The following is a 20,139-nucleotide window of genomic DNA, read 5'->3' on the forward strand; positions in this document are numbered from 1 at the left end:
AAAAATAAAAAGCACATCCCGAAACTTCCACAGTCAAAATTCTATGCGCTGATGTTTCTTCTTGAATTTTTGCCGAATTTTAGAGGATTGCTTCTTCTTGAATTTTCGTATTTTTATTTTGTATTTTTTCTATGGACTTGGTCCCATCGCACTCCTCTACAGGAGATAGTGTATACTTCCATCTATATTAGCCGGTTTCTAGTGTATCTGATCTGATTGTTTCTTTCGGGGTCTTACAGGAAGAGTTGGCTAGTGAGTTTGTTGTTAACAGCTCAAATTGTTTCCTCTCTCTCGTCGTTCTTCCTTAGATTTTCCCCTGTGCCAGTAGCATGAAAATACCATTTTGTCCTATTTTATGAGCTACTTAAATACTTCAGCTTTCTATTCTTAATATCTTCCACAATAACTTTCCACTCTTCTCCCATTCTTGCTAAGACTTCCTTGTTGGTAATGAAGTCGTTCCATGAGATCCGTAGTAGCCTTAGATAGCACCACATGTTGTAAGCGGATTCGGAGTCAACAAACAAGTGTTGCACTCTGGCGGTGAAATGCATGAAATACATGTTATCATGCTGAAAGGGGGATATTTCCATACTCACGCACGCTTACACGCGCGCACACTCGACCAATTCTCTACAAAATGACGTCAAAATGTCCCCTTTTCAGCAAGTCGATGGTGGCGCTGCCACGAGATGTCAACGCCGGATACTTTCTTCTCGCATTCTGCACGCATGGTCCATGTTTTGCAGGTATACTTCAGAATGGTCCATACGTAGCATCGCATAATTCTCTTCCTCAGAATTAGACTCATTGTTTGATTTCCCAGAACATTGGCGAGGTTATTGAAAGCACTTTTTGTGATTCCAATCCAGGATTCAATTACTTTATGATCTCTACCATCATTGTTTATCATTATCAGTGCTCCAGGGTACCTATCTGAAATAGTTTACATTTTCAATTTCTTGCGTTCCAATGTTGATGTTGACCTCTTTATCATCCCCTTTTGTAAATCTCATCACCTTGGTCTTGCTACCGTTTATTTTCATTCCGTATTTTAATCCAGCGCTGTTAATTCGGTCAACGACTGGTTTCAGCTTGACCTCTAATCTTACAAGTAGTATCCTCTCTGATTTTGGAATTATGGCACTGATTTTATAGCTGATTCTAGTATGTATTAATATACCCACGCTGTGTTTGTGTGTGTCTTTCCCTGAGTAAATCATGTCATAGTCTTTATCTGCCCAGTTTCTACCATTTCCAGTCCACCAGGTCTCATTTATTCCTAATACGTCGATTTGTAATCTCCTAGCTTCTGTAATTTCATTAGCAAGTTTTCCAATTTGATACAAAGTTCTTACAATCCAAGTTGTGACGTTGATGTCCCGCCATGTTTTAACTCCAAATATTCTTCGCACCCTATCTGGCTGTCTTAGCGGATGAGGATCAGCCTGATGGAGACTTAGGGCCATTGCTAAATTGATATCCATAATATGATTCTAGGGAAATGTAATGGTAGTGGTTTCCTATTGCCTTCCACCATGATTTTCTGTTGGGGTTTACTCCCTTGGCCAAATTTGCCAGTTTTACGCGCTGGTATTCGCCTTCTCACTCTGAAGCTCTTGCGTTTCCCTGGGGCTGGAACGAGTGAGTTGTTGGTGTTCTGCAGCTCTTATGCATTCTTGTTGTAATCCATATTTATGTAGAGGCTTGGCCCTTAATTGGCTTGTCACTCCTCCCAGTCGTTCCACCAACTGGAAAATTCTGCTTTAGCCATGTTTATCAATTATTCCAATCAATCAAACAGCACCATGTTACCACCCCGCATGACGTAGACTCGCATTTCCTTTTAATCATCTCATAGTTCTGGAATGCCCCAAAATTGATTGCTCTCAAGTTGGAAAGCTATGCAGACCCAGCAGACGATATTTCAGTTTGTCTTTTTCCCAGAATTGTTTGTTGGTCAAGAATTCATTTTTGAACTAGCACACTAATTATAATGGATTGCGGGAAAAAAAATGCTGGGGGATTTTGACCAAATTCAGTAGAGACCTTCATTTTGAGTTGAACGTCACTCAGAAAAAATTTGAGCTCCAGATGTGCCTTTGGAGGGGAGATATGAGTCCTCAAAGAGGACAAATTTAAAAAAGAAATGTTTTTTTTTGCTCTAGCTCTAATACAACCTGTTTTGGAAAAAACAGCTAGGTCCCAAAAAAATAGTATTTGAGATTCTGCATGGATCTAGGTTAATGTCATGAAAATTTAAGACCACTTTTGAGGTTCTACAGAGCAGTTGAAAATTTTCAAATAGCTTATTTCTGAGTAAATTCATATTTTTAAAATTTCTGAAGTTGGGAAAATATTTTAGAACGCAGTGGTGCCAGTTTCAGAAATATTTTTTATAAATTTGGGAGGCCAAAAATATATTATTGTCAAAATGTTACTTGATGAGATACAAGATACAATATTGTTCGATAGGTACTTAGGTACATACTTGAATATGTAGAACCTAATTCCAAATTTTCTTTAAAATTTATTTTGCTTCTTTTCAGAAGAAATTAAAAAAAAATTATGAAATACAGCAACATTTCAGTTTTGCGAGTTTTGGATCAAAGAAATTTCGTTTTGGTCTCAAATAAAAGGGTTTGAAAAATTAGAAAATTTTTGATATTGAACATTTTTATTTTCAGGGACACCATTTTGAAGAAAAATAACCTAAGTATACGTATTGGCAGCGTATTTGTTTATTTCGAGCGTGAGAGCTGGAAATGAGACATGCAATTTCCCACAATTTGTTCCGAATTGTTTTTCTGAGCTCTAATTTTTTCGCAGACTTAAGCCTGCCACCCAATAAAAAAATGAGTACCTATCACATGTTTTTTTCTTACAGATAGCCATCAAAGATTGCGTATTTCATACAAAAGATCATTCCAGTAGTAAAAGTGATCTAAATAAACCGCACAAAACTTTCATAACAAAGGAAGTAGATTCTCGAATACGATTTCGATTGCTTTTTACTCGCCTTAGGCAGTTGATTGTTGTTTTCCGAGTCTTACATAAATAGTAAATACTCGCCAAATAACCCGCCATTATGCGTGAAATAAAAGATGAAGCAATTCGCTTGACTGGTTTAGAATCATCAAGATCGCAATATAATGTTGAATCGAGAAAAATAGCAGATAAAACATCAAAGGATCAATGCTCAACATGCTACGACTCCACTACAGTATATCATTTGAGAGATTTTCTTAACAGGAAAGTATTTTTATAGCGAAATACTCGGATACATTTTGACAGCGATGACATATATTGAAGCTAGCCAAGCGAATCAACGTTTAGTAAATAGCCAACACGGAACAACTCGTATAAAAACTGTTGAAAGTCCTGTTGCGATGATAATAAGACTAGACAATATTGTTCGAGCATAAATGAATGATTTCTTTTACCAGATTTCTCTCCTCGAATGCGTTTTTTTTTCAGTGTGGTAAATTATGTCGCAGATTATAGGCAATAACTGCGGTACCTATATTTCATACGAAAAACATCGTAAAACTTTGAAACATAAAAATAAATATACCTATTTCTACCTATACGACGAAAATATATGTAGGTACCTAGACGTATCGAATCACCTGAACGAAATTTTCCAACGTTAATTTTACGCGGGGCGTTAAGTATTGAATTTCGAAATGAAAAATTCACGCATTTACCAAAAGTTTCACACGAGCGTCTGTAAGTACATTTGTGAAATGGTGTTTTTCCCCTTTTCGGCGTAACTAATATATTGCTCAGATATGTATACAACTTGAAAGTAATAAGTTTCCATGCCTAATACCAACAATCGAGATAGACAGTTCGCGTGACAAAGTTTAGTGAAAATTTACCGTCATTCCTCACTATCGTACTAGGCAATAAGCTTATGAGAAATAATAAAGTGACATTTTTTCCAACGAAAAAAAATCTTCTTACACGTAAAGAATAGCACGACGATTTTTCAAATGTTCAACAATTTCTTATACTTTTCAAAAATCTGCAATTTATTCGATAATTTCAGGTACTTTCGAAAGATAAATGACAAGAACGTATTATCTATGGCTATCCTATTTATTTATTTTTGGCTGGTTTAAGTAACTAACTGGGGGAGGGGGCTATCTCAACTGCCACAAAAAATTTTGAACAGGGCAAATCTAAATCGAAAGATCATTACATCACCAGCCCAAAGTGCAGTTTTCGATTTTTGATGAATTTTTAAAAATCAAATTTGGACCAAAAAAGGGGGGAAATCAAAATTTCACGAAATCGATCTAGAATGCTTAAATTTGGTAAGTACCCTATTTTAGAACTCCTGATTGGAAATGGTTTTAAACCATTTTGAGTATTCTGGAACTCAGATTTTTGAAAATTGAAATTTTCACAAAACTTCACTAAATAAAGTTAGAACGCTAAAATTCACTCTATACTTACCTAACTTCAACATTTTGAGTAAACTGAAAGTGGTTTCAAGCCGTGTTGTGGCCGTCAAAGACTTTTTGGAATTTTAGCTTTCAAATTTTATGAGGTGAAATTTTGTGGGAATTTCAACTTTTAAATCTGCTAGATACTCTATAACTGCTCAAAATGGTAATGATGATTTTTTCCTAGGTATATTTTTGACCTAAATTTAATTTTCAAAACTTCAACAAAAAATCGAAAAATGACTTGAAATTTTTGCTGGTGATATATTTCTGTTTGATCTTTCGGTCTAGTTTTGTCCAGTTCAAAAATTTTGAAAAGACCAGAAATTACCAGAAAAGAAAAAAAAGTTGAAGGACACCCTAAAAAGAAAGATTTTTTGTTACCACAAATTTTTTCTTAGAAGCTCATAAAACAGATTCAAAGTGTTCGGGAAACAGTGATTTTTGAAAACTTGCTACCAACACTAAAAAATTCACGAAATCAACCTACCATATTTTTAGAGGTGATTTTCATGCTACATTGCGCCACCTGAATACAAAATGAAGGTGGGGTTGGGGGGGGGGGGGTTATTTTGGAAAAACAGTGACAAAAGTCGGTAATGTCAATGACTCCACATTATTTGAAAATTTCTTTTGAAGACCTATATTGCATCTCGTTTAAAACACAAAAGCACTCACCTTGTAAATGTCTCAGCACCAGAGACATTCAAGCTATGTTTCAAAACAAAAAACATTCGCGGTGAATTATTCATTTTTCGACTCTTCTCTAGCTAGAGTAGAATATGAAAAAACACCTATAATTTAAGTCCAGGTACTATACATATAATAAAGAGTCAGCAGGCCTATTTTTTTCCTGAACATATGTTACGGTTATGATGACAAAATAATCCTTATCGTTGTCAACAAACTCTCCATTTCACAATGAAGTTAAATCTTTCGAGTTTTATGACTTATGAAACATACTGCTTGATTAAATTTTTGGTAGCCTTTTTTCACGTAGTATGGCAATCATACATCACTTTTTTTTTTATTCTTCCACGTTGTACGTACTTCTGCCACAATGAAGAGTCAATTTTATTTAATATGTTGAACTTGTTGCTCCGGCGTACGAAATGATTAATGGCGATATTCCATTTATAAGGCTTCAGAATTGAAAAATTTCACCCCGAATAAGCAAAGACGAAAAAATCAATACGGTTGTGATGAAAAAAAAAAGAATTGAAAAATTTCGTATTCTCATATTTTTTGGCGTAGGTAGGCAGCTAGGTATACCTATTCCTTTGTATATAAATCAGAAATTGTGTGAAAACGACAAAGTTAATTTCTTATTCTCGCATATCTGAACTTACATTACTACCTTAGTAGGTACATTCCTCATACAATTTCAGTGGCAATTTTTTTCTTCACGAATAAAATGGTTTTTTACTTTCTCGTACTAGCTGTTTCGTCGTCGTTTGAATCGTATCCAGACCTTGAAATTTTATTAACTTTCAACGAATATAAACATTTCTTCGGGCAAATTTTTATTCGCTTTTTTTTTATTGCAATTTCTATCATTTATTTTTACGCTTATGTTTGTTTCTTTTTTTTTCTTTTTTTCTTTTTCGTAGCAAATGATATTTTCACGTGAGTCACGAATCATTGAATTATACCAACGTGAATGTACGTATAGTTGCATATCGAATCAATTTTTTACCATTTTCGAGTAAATTCTGCCTGTTTGATTTGTCTGAACGAAACGCAATCTTCTTTGGAAGAAAGACGTTGCGCGTAATTTATACACCTAATCATCGCTGGAAGACAAACGAAAAATAATTTTGTTTCTGACGATGAAATTTACGTCTGGAAAAATTTTCCAAGGAGATGATATGAGAAATATTTCATTAAATATTCACCTTTGGCAATAATATTCTCGTTCGTATGCATAAGACGTGCTAAATGTTACACGAATAAACAAATAGGCGACGAAAAATTAAATTCTTCAATTTTTTATGAAATTTTTTGAGAATAATTTTCTATTTATTCCCTCAAAAAATCTTCAGTGAAGACAAAAAAACTTAAAGAGCATCCAAAAAATAAACGATCGTGCATAATTTCATGGACCGAATTTGAAGATCTACTTTTTTCAACTCATACTGATTTAGTATGCAAAAAACGGGGCATGTAGCTTCTCATAATGGTAATTTTCACCGCCGAAATTCATTTTGAGATTTTTTTTCGTCAGACCACGAAGGAAGTGGTCCCCAAAATTCAAATTCGAACCAAAATCAAAAAAATCAATTTTATGTCAAAATCTTTGTTTTTTTTTGAGGGGAAAAATACGATTTTGCGGTGATTTTCAAAACTGGTCCTTCGGGTGAAAGAGAAAAGAGATGTACAAATTTCAAATTTGAGAAAAAATCCATCAAGTTTGGTGTAAATGTCCAAGCTAGAGCTATAGAGAACTATTTTTTTTTTTCAAAAAATCGAAAGCTCTCAATGAGAACTTGCTCCTAAAACTATAGTGAAGGGCCAATTTTGATTTTAAGGGCCCCAAATTTGGAGGAGGGGTCCTAAAATTGCCATGACAAATTTTGAATTTTTTTTTCTGAATTGCATATAATCTCAAATCCAAAATTTGAACCGTTTTCACATTTTGGCTCCATAGAAACTAAGATATGCAAAATCATCCAAAAATCAAATTTTTGAAATTTTTGGATCCCATTCCCATTAAAATATTTAAGAAACCGAAATATGTACTTGTGCAACCACAACACCTTTTGGTACACAGTACCTATTATATTCTTATTATGTAGTATCTGGTGAAAATTCGAACCGTTTGTCCTCCATTGAGGAGTGGGGGGGGGGAGGGGTTACTTATAATAAAAACCAAAAATATGTTATTTTACATGCCAGATATTGGATTTTAATTTTGAAAAAAACGTTCAACAGCTTGACAGCGAAACCGGTTTTTAATTAGATGACTGACTACCTACTCATAAAAATTATTTTCATGTTGAAAACATTCAACAGTAAAAAATCAAGCTAACCATCTCATTATGTAATACCAAATAACCTCGCATCAAAAAGGCGCTCATTTGGTTACGCTTTTGATTAATTTAGACAAAAGAGAAATTCAACAGCACGAGCGCCAAATATTACCCGAATCTAATAATAACGTCGGTATAAACGACTATAGATCGTAGTCATTAGCAAATAAGTAGGTCTACGTATAGTGTAAACTCCAAAGAGGTAGAGAATAGTACTCACTGTTTTATCATAAAGTAGACCGATTTTACAATCGAGCAGAACGGTTGTTCCTAATTTAGCGGTCACATTTTGAGGTTCAGCTCCATCTTCAAAAAACGGTCCCCAAGCGGATGCTTTGTTATTCGGCGAACGAGGAGGTGGCTGCGCAAGGGTAATTCCAGGTCTTGATGTTTCGGTGATCATACTGCGAACATCGTCAACAACTGCATTTTCCGTTTCCGTTTCGTGACTGTTATCAATTTCATTTTCCGCCAAGTTTATTGTTACGTTGCCTAATAAACTCGCTTCGTAGGGGGTAGTTCCATTTTCTTGAAACAAAATGAAAATCATAAAATAAAAAAAGAATACAAGAAAGTGTAGTCGTAAGTATAAATGAACGCGAGAAGCTCGGGTGCGAGTAAATAGAGAACGAAAACTCATCTGGAAAATCGCAAATAACATATGAAAATAAACAAAATACTCCGCTTTAAACTTATACGTATTCTCGTTTTACAAATAACGTCTGCCATTTTACCAAACACGTACTCGATTCTGGTCACGTTTTTAGGGGGCTTTATAAGAAGGAAGGCAAAAAATTAAATATATTACAAAACTTTCGCCTTACATAATTAAGTAATCGCGTTGCATATTAAATCAGTCGCATCTGCCTGAAAATTCAATCTCATCAAGACTTTTAACCGCGCAAAAATATCAAATTAGCCACGCATTTTTAACCTTGAATTTTTTTGAAAATTTTCATTCAACAAAACGCGTAATTTTACATCGATTTGTAGGCAATGATTTTATAATTTTGTAAACGAACCTAGAAACATGTCCTTCGGTTTTGTTTATTTTCACTCCTATTTTAATGAAATTTCAGAAAGGTCCGAAAACAGTTCGCGTAAAATGATAATAATTCAAACTAGAAATCGAAATTATAAGCGACGTTATTGGCATCTAGGGTTCAATTTTGTACTTAATTTTCATATTAAATTAATTGATATCTATTCAGATTTTCCAATCGTCCACTGTTGCAGGGTTAGTGAATTTTGTTACACCACCAATGTAAACTCGAGCTTGACTGTCTTTTCAAATCAAATTTTCCGATCATTTTGTTGAGCTGTGTTCTCTCAATAGCGTGATACATAGTATATCTACTTAATTTAGTACTTTCTTCTCCGGTCTATGTTCTTTCTGTTTCAACATCGCCAACTTTTCCATTTACTACCTACCCCTTTCACTTCCTTTAGACGTACTTTTTATTTTTCTACACCACCTGCTTCCTTCATACAATTTAAAATCTTTCAAACGAATTCTTTTTAGGTACAGGTTCGATGTGAAGTAGATACCTGCCTATGGTATAAAATAAGTACCTACCGTGAAACACTTATTTAGAAGATAGCTAACTTTCAAAGGCCCATAAAAAGTGTTTCTCAAACAATTTACAGGGAATTTAAACTTCCAAGAATAGGTTTATTGAAAAAAACGAAAAAAGGAAAAATATAACTTTCAAAAAATGAAAACGAAGAATTTTAAGTGAAATTGTAGTACGCATTTGAAATACATAATGAGAATAATATAGATAAAATTAAATTTGCTCCAGGTCAGTTCTGGCTCTCGACGGCTATGCATGAAGCATTCTTAGAACTGAATTGATTTGGAAAGTAAAAATATAAGAGAGAGCTTCTTCTTCAAAGGTGGGAATTTTTTGAGCTGAGTGAATAAAGGAGCTAAATATTTTCTCCCTCTCCTCAAATTTCAAGTACAACTCCCGCCTTTCTCAGAAATTGCCTAAACTCTTGTTCCAATCATCCAATTTCAAATAGAGCGGATCGATCGAGTAGGAAAACAATGGCGAATCAGCTCTCGGCTGAGATTTTAAAATTAATCAATGGAAATTGGGGTTCTTGTGGTCCAAATACATCTGAAACTCCGGTGGAAAATTTTCAGATTGTCTTATCACCTTCACCTCCAAAAGAAGTGAAATTTGACACTTCTGTTCAAAAATTTTTATCGTTGGCAGTTTTCAATCAAATTTTTCCAACCTTGCAGGAATTCTAGGTCTAAGAAATTGAAATTTTCTTTGGGATATAGGCAATTTCTTGATAAAATGCACACTAAACTTATTCAATGGCACTTTCGACGGCTTTCTTCAGAGGTACACTACACACAATAAAGAAAAATTGTCATTCATGATTTAAAATCACTTTTTTCTTTTTTCATAGATAATCTGAATTCGTAAATGTAAATGAGTAATTTTTCATTCATCTCTCTCCAAAAAATGTAAAAAAATTACTGAAGAAGAAGATGCCTTATTTCTAGAGAACCTTTCGAGTACAAAAATGGTAATAAAAATATTGACTAAAAATAATACAACGATTTTCACTTAAAAATTTTTTTTAATTAAAAAAATTTCAAGAACTTTTGACCATTAGTTTCAAGAGTAAATTCCTCGCACAGAGAAGCAAACATATTGTCAAGTTTTCAATCAAATGGATAAGACAATTTTATACGTAAAGCAACCAAAAAGGCATCACATCTGCCAAACAGACGCTGAAATCCATTTTTCGAATTTTGATTAATTTAAAAAAATTCAAAAACCCTGCAAATGATTTTAAAATTTTGAGTCAGCAGCGATAGAAAGCTGAAATTTAATTCGCGCCATTTACATTATTTGATTACCTGAATCGATTGGTAGTAATTTCAAAATATTCAAAAGTTTCAATCGGAGTTTAAAATTTTTCAGATTTAGAAAAACGTCACAAAAAAGTCTTGATAAAATTCAGCACCAACAAAACTCAAGTATAAGTGGTCTTGTGGGTTTTGTGACCTCTGCAAATCATTTTTAGGGTTCCCCCCACCTGTGGGGAACCCTATTAAAATCGCTCAGTTTTCAGGTTTTCAGGTTTTCAGTTTTTCAACACATCGATACTAGCGCTATCTGGAGTACCAATGTCAAATCCGAGACTGATTTAGAATTCAATTTTCAATTTGTTTACATACGTATGAATGCTTTTATAAATTTGAATGTTTAAATCTAAAAGAAATTGATCCGACTTCATTTCAATAAAACCATGTATACTCTTTTTTGGAAATTATCAATTAATTCCCAAAGATTGCATTAAGCCTGGTACACACGATCCAATATATTTGACAAAACAGGCTTGTCAAATTGGATGAAATTTATCACATATATTTGGTTACATGGAAAGTCAAATATATTAGATCATGTAAACGCTCTGATAATCTAAGTTTTTTTTTACAAATTTTCAACGTTTTGTTGATCGATGACATCAATACTGAAAATAGAAATTATTTATATTTTCAGAATTATTTTCAGAGTTGTGTCTATGGTGTCTCCGATCAACAAAACGTTAAAAATTTGAGAAAGGCATCAACAGAGCGTCCACACAACCGAATATGTTTGATTAAATTCAATTTGATTTGACAAATCGAGTTTGTCAAATATATTGGATCATGTGTACGCTCCTTTATCAAAAATCAAAATTAATTTCGAATATTTTAGAGACTAATATAAACATGGCCAAATATTTCTACTATGAATGTACATGAAAATGAAATGCCAACACTTGACCAATCAGCGATTATTATTTTCAATACCAAATCCGGGACTGATTTAAGAATTCTATTTTTTATTTTTTATTATCAGTACCTTGGTACATACTTATAATTTATTATTATAGTCCGTTCCAAATAAGAAACGCAAACTTTTTTAAGGAGCAAAACATAGGGTCCACACGAATAAGCAAGGTTGAGCACTGCGCTAAACCAACGAAATTGATAACCGGTTTGCTTTTCGTTGCTGTGTAAAGTGGTTTACCTCCCTGTCAGTTCCCCGGAACATCATGCCTCGTCGTGTGTTGCGGGTTGCAGTTTGCGTTTCTTATTTGGAACGGACTATAAAGCTTTGTGTATGTCAAATTTATTTAATCCGATATTTTAATAAAACTAGTGTACCCTATAACCAAAAAACTCTTGTCCGAATTGAATATTGATTTTTCAATTTCTGCTTTCGGATTTTTGAATATTTGAATTTTTAATTTTGGAAAAAATCTTATTGACGATTTTGGACTTGGATTTATTTCATTATTCATTTCAGTGTAGTGTAAAACAGAACAGAGAAATAGCAAAAATTAATCACTTTGGTTACCTATACATATAGAAAATTTTAGAAACAAGTTTTATCAAATCTGGGGAACCCTCTTGCCAGGTCCCCCGGACCTCGCTTGTTTCAAAATCAGTGTCTCCAAGTTCAAATGTTTTTTTCAGGTTTTTTTGTGGGGGGAGGGGAAGGAATAACCATAAAATTATCAAGCACTCGTCTCCTAAATTGATTAGTGACGATTTTGAGAAGTTTCAGAGCACCAAGTAAATTTTTTTTGATTTCCTAATCCTCAAAATTTTTTATGAAAATATAGATTCGAATCTTAGAAACGAATTAAAAAAATATGTGCTTGAATAAATTGAAGGAGTTACAATTGTTTCACTGGGCAAATTCCGATAAAACGCCTATATCCAGCTTGTTCTACAATAAATTGTAAATAAACTCAGAAATTCTTCAAAATTTTGTGTCGTTCCTTCACTTGGACCCATATCACCTCATTTTTTCATCTTTTTTGAAAGAAAGAGGCTTTTTTCCTCTACTCAAGCCTACATTATTGGTACATACGAGTATATTCGACATTCGTACACTATTTACTCGAAATCTACATAACTTTCAGATTAGTTATACAGTCACCGAAGTCCTTCCTTAAAAAAAAAATAAATAAATAAAATGACCTAGGTACTTATTTCATAATGAAGAAAATGATTTTGAAGTTTTTGGAAAAAATCAACGTATGTAATTGCATGAAATGAAATGGTGTTCAAAAGATATTATGTTGATTCATTTTTTTGCTCACTAGCGACCTAAAAATCTTGTGAACCATGATAATTCATTATTTATCTGAGATCTCTTATTTTTCAAGGTCTCCAGGAAATTGGGGTCCTGCAAAAAACCAGAGCCAGGATTCACGTTTAAAAATGCTAAAGAATGAATTATACAGCTAAGTCATTCAATTTTATTTTTTCATTAGGTAGATTGGTATCATTGTTGGGCAATTTTGGAACATTCAAAACCTCGTGGGACCCTTAATTTTTCGTTGGGACAATTAATAATTTTTTGTAGTCGCACTTTGAATCTTCATGCTCTCACTCTGCTAAAAAAAAAAAAAAAAAATGGGTGGAATCGGCGACTGACTGAATTGAAAGGTTCCCTCGTGAGTATACACTTAATAATAATAACATCGATCAAATTCTACGTGGAATAAAAACTCTAAAACACAACTACGAGTAAATCTGTTTACAAAATTTATACCATAATAATAAGGATATAAAATTAATAACAATTACCGGCTTCCAAAACCACCAGAAGAGCGACTGGTAACAGTGCCAATAAGCTGCATGATATTATGAACATTCTGTTGAACTTATCTTCTTAGTTCACATTTTCCTGTAAAAATGAAAATAAAATTTTCTTAGTCAAAGGGAACTTTAGCAGTTAATGGTTATTCGCGCCAAGTTTGCAGGGAATTAAAGACTTACGACTTTCGTATAATTTCGTGTCTTTGCATAATGAACGTCTTATTATTATATTATCTTAATATATCCTTCGATGTTACTATAATAGTACATTACATTACTAGATTAATAATGTGGGTGATTATGAACGAGTGCAAAGTTACTGCGCGAGTCGAATCACACACTTTAATAATCGCGTAATGTAAGGTGCTTTACATAATAAACACTCGTAACCTCACCATTACACTTCTGTTGTTTAGATGCAAAAAATGTGCGTCTTTACGAGTGACCAAACTAACCAAACTTCACCAGTTAAATTATGTCCAAACGTAACGCGTACGTAATGAGGAGTTTCGCGGTGTTGCCACATAACACCACGTACATAATACGGCTATTACGTACGTGTTTGACCCGGCATTAGGTCGCTCATAATGACGTACATTTTGCATCTAGCGACAGAGGTGTAATGATGAGATTACGAGTGTGTATTACGTAAATAAGATTTTTTCTTTTTTTGAACTCGGGCTTTGTCGGCGTCGTTGTCGTCGCCATGATACACAACCCATTAACCCTACCTACAAAATCGACTAAAATATGTTTCCGATATAGACTCTCATAGTACGTAAGTTGTAAAAATGTATTATTTTCGAATGTATTTCATATTAGTACGGTATTACACAATTTAAGTACCTATACCTAAGGACTACCGGCTGCAAATTAGTCAAGCGACGAGTAGGTTTATGGCAAGATACAAGTATCGGGGAGGACGTATGGTATGGTACACATCAGAGACACAGGCAGTTATTACGGTGTAAGTAAACATAGTAGAACCCGTGGTAATCTACGAAAGTACAAGTTACTTGGAATTTAATCTCTTCGTATACAATACTATCCGCAAGTTCACGTGCATAGCTTTAAAACGGTACGCACTAATTTGCTTACTAAGCCTGGAGAAATAATTTATAGCTACGTTGCCCCTCACTCAGCCCAACCTCAGGTAGAGGTATCTACATGGTACCGCGAATGGTAAAACATTCGCTGGTATTACCGGATCAATATCTATTAATGAAAACCCGCACATTTTGTCTCAATTACAAATTTTCAAAATCAGAAATATCCCGGTTTCGAGTTACAACGGCGGAGAGTGCAAACCTTTCACTTCATGGTTTGGCGACAAATTTTATCGTTTTACAAGTTAACCGTGTACTCTGCTAATCGATAAATAAAGCGCGGTATTTTTCTAAGCCGATGGATTACACGTTATTTCCCTTCGGCTGCGTTTTATTTGCAATGAATATAGTTATAAACGCGATAAAATACAACAAAGAGATCGCATACGGAATGTTAACTACACGTATATGCCACACGCTGTATAGACAGGGCAGGGTTGCGCTCCGCGCACGTTTTCTTTTTATTCTCATTCGATTAACTAAATCAACATTAACCCTTGAAACCAATTATTTTAATAGGTTAAATTAATTAAAAATGTTTATCCAACCGGCATAACCGAACAACTGTTATAAAAACAATCCTGCGTTATACACGACCGTTCAATTTTCACGTCTGAAAACGCACCGGAGTATCTACTACGTATCCTAGCTATCTATCTACCTCCTACATATGTACGATACGTAGCCCAGCGTACGAGTAGATATATCTCGATATGAAAGTCAAAATTACGCAGCTCCGTTTCAATTTTGTGAGCTTGCAGTTCTACACCAAAAGTCTGCGGCCTTTCTTGAAATAATGTCGTCGTATATAGCCCTTGGGCGTGCGGTCGCTGTTGTCATATGGTTTGAAATTTTAGTAGACCTTTATTTAACTATCAACTGGATGTTTTTTCTCTCTCTCACTACGAAAATAACGACGACGAAAATTAGCTCCTTTCCCTCGGTGATCGTATCGAGTTAGTTGGTGATGAGGGTTTTTATGTAGGTAGATAAGTATAGTACAATGGCACATTCTTACCGCAATATTACTTAATTTTGTCTTTTATAGTATCATTTGGAAAAAAAATTATTTAAAAGGAGTGAATTATAGCTGAAGATATTACGTTCATAAGCTGAGGAAAAATCTAAAAGGAAAAGGGGAGGAAAAAACGGCGTGATTTGCTACAACCACTGATGAGGGGGGAGGGGCGAGGGTCAAAAAACGAAGTATCTGACCAGGGTATCTCTCGATGAGGTGTTCGCCTGCGATTTGAAATTGATCACGATTTTTAGCAAAAGTATGCTCTGAAACCTTCGTAACCAAAAATTCAGCTGCACAAATTGATTTTTCAATTTTTTTTACGAATTTTTAAAAATTCAAAATTTATTATAACCGGCGAGTAGGGTAGTTGATTTTTGCTTCATGAATAATTTTCATACTTTTTACAGAATAAATAATTATACATGCAGGTACGTACCTATTATTTTTAAAAATCAAGGAGACAAGTAATAGATAGTCAGATTACAATTTTGGATTTTCAAAAATTTTCCTAAAATTGAAAAATGAATTTGGGCAGTTGAAATTTTGGAAAAATGTTCTTCAGACTAGGATTTTTCGAAAAATTGTAGTCCAATTCAAATCGAAATCAGACATCTTGAGAAGTTCCCTACTAAGATTTCAATTTTCATGTTTTTTAAAACGAAAAACTCTAACGATATGTGTTGGAAAAGATTGATTTTCCATACGGTAATTGAGATCGTTCAATAATTCTACTAAAAAATAATTAAATTAAAAATCAGAACGCGAAACAGGCATAGGTACATAAAGAATGGGCAGCCATATTTTTTTGACTCTTGAAAAAGTCTTACTTTGATAGAAAATTTCCTTCTGTTTCAAGTAAATTGTGTAGTGTATTTGAGGTAAGAATTGCCTTCGAAGGTCTTGCAAATCTCACTGCCTTTTAAAAGTGAATTGGGATTCATACATGTTAATTAAATTGCCTAACCAGTTTGCCGTAAATACGACTGTTGTTCAGGAAAAAATGTTTTTATTTCGCAACCGGTCAACAGGTAGCTGCATTCCAAAAAATACCTAAACTGATGATTTAAATTCAGGAGTCAAGATTCAGAATGTTCAAAATTGAACTTTTAAAGTGAGAGCTCAACTTTTCATGATGAATACAAAATTTGAAGTGATCATTAACGAACTTGAAAAAGCTACAGTAAAGGCCTCTTGCATCCCTTTTAATAAAAAGTTAATATCAGTATGGAATCTGAACACTCGAAAAGGAATACAAGGCCAGTGGTGGTTCAAAGCCATGTTTTTTGAGAAAGGGGAGGGAGATTTGGCTGTAGGTGAGTTGATTCTCGTTTGATTTTTTTTGAAATGAAGGTGTCCGAATTGATTCCCACCTTTTCTTTTCACATGTACGAATTGATTCTCATCTTTTCTTTTCACATGTACGAATTGATTCCCACTTTTTATTTTCGAGTGTACGAATTAATTCCCATGTAATTTTTTATTGCGTATGAATGAATTGATTGCATTTCGCACCTTGGGAGTAATAAGGTTACATCTCAAAAAAGTGAATTTAATGTCAACAAAGTTGTAGAGAATTAAATTTCCAATCGACACGATGTCGTTAGTTTTTTTCTAGAGGGCTTACTTTTTGAGTTTTTCTCAAAAAACTAAAATTTCATAATATGTGCAAATTCATTCTTTTGAAAAGTGATCAATTTAAAAACTTTTTTCCATTTGGTACAAACCAATAAAAAATGCACTTCTTCTGACTATTTCTATCTGACAAACATTCAAAACAATCAAAACTGTTTGTTTACACTTTGTATGTACGAAATTTGCTCAAAAAAGGATACAGTTTTTTAAGATGAACCCTTATAACTCCAAACAACTTGCAATGTTGTAGGGATTTTGAGCTGACTTCCTCGTGGTGTCTCCTGGGTAACGCTAATAGACTGGAATCAATTCGTACACTCGAAAATAAAATGTGGGAATCAATTCGTACATGTGAAAAGAAAAGGTGGGAATCAATTCGGACATGTGAAAAGAAAAGGTGGGAATCAATTCGGACACTTTTTTCATTTTGGGAATCAACTCACCAACTCCCGGAGATTTATATCATGCCATTTATTCTGACAAAAATTGAAATTTTGACTTTCTTTAGCATAAAAGGGCATAAATTATTTTGAAAAGGCATGTACCTACTAACTAGGTCTAGGTAACTAGAGATTTTGTTCAAAAAAATTGGCATTCTTCAAATAATTGGAGCAAACAGGAATTATATTATATTTTTGAAATTTTTCGGTACAATTTTTCTGATTTATATTCTTAAAAAGAATTGAAAAATTCATAATTCAAAAAATGAAACAAACTCTCGGGTTTTCTTATTACTAGAGCTGGAATTTTTATGTTTCGCATATTTTTCAATGGACTAGAAAAAGTGCATATTTAATAAGATCTCCACGAATCACGACATTTCTTGGCGAACGAGCCCAATATCATTTTGCATATTTTGCATTTTTCAGACCAAATTGCATATTTTAGCATAATTGTGTTAGGAGAAAAACCTGCATATTTCTGTATATTTGAGCATTCTCTGGTATGTTTTTTGCATATTTACGAAAACTTTAAACATTTTCTTCGTTCAAAAATTGAAACACTGCTAAAATGCCATCAAGAAAATTTTTTCCCAAAATAGTTAATTTATGAATTTGTGAATGACTTCTTTTGCTTATTTTAAAAAAGAAAAATGTATTTTTCGATCACTGGGTTCATTTTGTTTTGAACTAACAGTTTTCATGTTTTTCAGCTCGAAAAATTCTTCTCAAGGGTACGTCATTCAAACTGAAATTTTTGCATTTATTGTTTGCATATTCTGGATGAAAAAATTGCATAAAATATTGCATTATTTTCATCATATTTCTGCATAAAAATCCCAGCTCATTTCAACATTTTTCATTATATTTGATCAATGGTTTTTTGAAATTCTAATTTCGGAGAAGAAAACCAAATGGGCTCGGGCAAAACGTGGACAAAAACTTTGCAAAATTTTGTAATTCAAGAAGTGAAACAGCGTTAATTCATCAAAATTTTAAAAAATCCAAAAGTAAATTGGAAGATACTTGAAAACAGTTGGTAGAATCCATCTGTGAATACATTTATGTACTTTATTTTTTTACAAAAAGAGTAAGCCTTAAGACAAGCAACGGAAAATCTAAACTTGCATCTTACAGTAAATATGACTACTTACTCCAAAATTTACTTTCAAGTAGGTATCTCTAGAATTAACCTAAAGGAAATTTTTGCTACTAAAATTTTAAGGCGGCGCACGCCCACATTCAACTCAAGTTCAACATGACATCGTCGGAGGTAGGTAGTGCTGATAGACCTACAAACTTATTAGACATATCTACCTACTGCATTCCATTCTGTTGGAATTCATAGAAAGCTCTTATGGGACTAACGTTGACATGTTTCCATAATGTTTTTCATCAAATGAAGAGCAAACAGTAAAATATTTACTTTGCAAAACTATAAAGTTTTGAAAGCTATACCTAGTGACCTACCTTTGAAATTATCTGATTGAAAGCTTCTTAGCCGTAGGTAGTAGAAGGTACATATACTTATTACGATTCACTTGAAATAAAATATACTTAGGTGCTTAAAATGACAAACTTATCAAAAAAAAAAAAGGCAAAACTTTCAAAACACGGTGAAACTAAAGTATTTCACAAAAGTACTGAAACATTTTAACATTTAAAAGTGCCCGAGGTATTTTTTAGCCATACTACTTTTTGTTGCAATTTTTGTTCTCCATTTTCTACTCACCTCCACTCCGCCAAATTTTCAATCAGCATGAAAACAATCAAGCAGTGTTCCCAAATCTGAGCTTTTAATTGACCACATATGCTCATTTCAAGAAAATTAATCGAGTGATCCTTAAACTCACCTATACAAATAATGCCAATCTACGAGTAAGTACCTATAATACCTATAGTAAGAGAATTCCTAGACAAAATACTTTATGTTCAAAATCTTCTCGATCGTTCGCTTCAAATGCATGGCTAATTTTTCATCTCATGTTTGTGTAAATTACTTAATATTCAAAAAAGGACAGAGCTAATGTACCACGTTTGGGTATTTACTATTAAAAGCAAGATTCCGTATTATACCTCAAAGATATAATAAAGCATATACGAGTAAGTACGTACGTATAAGTAAGTTTCACCACAACAATTACGTAACCATTCCGAATTGGAAAAAAATTTCAATAACTGTATCGTAAAACGTTCCATTTCGTTCGCAAAAAGCTTACTCGTACACAAATTCCGAATTCAGCCATTCAGAACCAGATAGATATGGCTCGAATTTCCTTTCAAAAAGATAAAAATTTCACCCTTAGTACATCTCTTTTTCGGCGAAATGTTAAACGTGAGTTAAAAGCGATAGGTTTTTCTCTTCATTTTCATAATTCCAGTCGAATAGTGCCTTAAACGCTTCCACATGATGATTCACGGTTACAGCTATAATTTCCCAAGAGTGAAAATAAGAAAGTTTAAAGATTTTTTTTCCTCTTCAAAAAATGTCAACAAGCGATAAAATTTTGCACTACTCTGTGGAAACACCATTTATTCTGGATTTACATTCGATTATACGAAACTCGATTTTTGGGAGGTCAACACACGTGGGAATGTTATTGGTATTTGATAATCTTCGACAAATAAGTTTCGCCAGAGTTTGTAACATTCGAATTTCAAATTAACCTATCACGAAACAGGTACTCGTTACCTATTTATATAAAAGCAAAGAACCGCGATGTATTTACGTGTTTTCTTTGACGAGATATTAAATTCACTTTTATACCAATTAACTAATATACCATTACTAAAGCGAATCTAGAACACACGATTGACGATAGGTACGTTTAATTGCC

The 20,139-nt window shown here is 33.6% G+C and overlaps 1 protein-coding gene across 7 annotated transcripts in view; it reads right to left on the reverse strand.

Moving 5' to 3' along the window:
- The window catches only part of LOC135835880 (zwei Ig domain protein zig-8-like), a 294,812-nt gene that overhangs the window by 39,996 nt on the left and 234,677 nt on the right, over window positions 1-20,139 (reverse strand). For all 7 annotated transcript variants that reach the window (XM_065350350.1, XM_065350344.1, XM_065350346.1 and 4 more), the window contains 2 exons: window positions 13,092-13,191; window positions 7,701-8,008 (listed from right to left, as the gene is read on the reverse strand). In XM_065350350.1, coding sequence (XP_065206422.1) covers window positions 7,701-8,008; window positions 13,092-13,158 — 375 coding nt within the window. In that variant the 5' untranslated portion in view covers window positions 13,159-13,191. The remainder of the gene's footprint in view (window positions 1-7,700; window positions 8,009-13,091; window positions 13,192-20,139) is intronic.

Source organism: Planococcus citri, chromosome 2 (assembly GCF_950023065.1).
Source record: "Planococcus citri chromosome 2, ihPlaCitr1.1, whole genome shotgun sequence".
NCBI lineage: Eukaryota > Metazoa > Arthropoda > Insecta > Hemiptera > Pseudococcidae > Planococcus > Planococcus citri.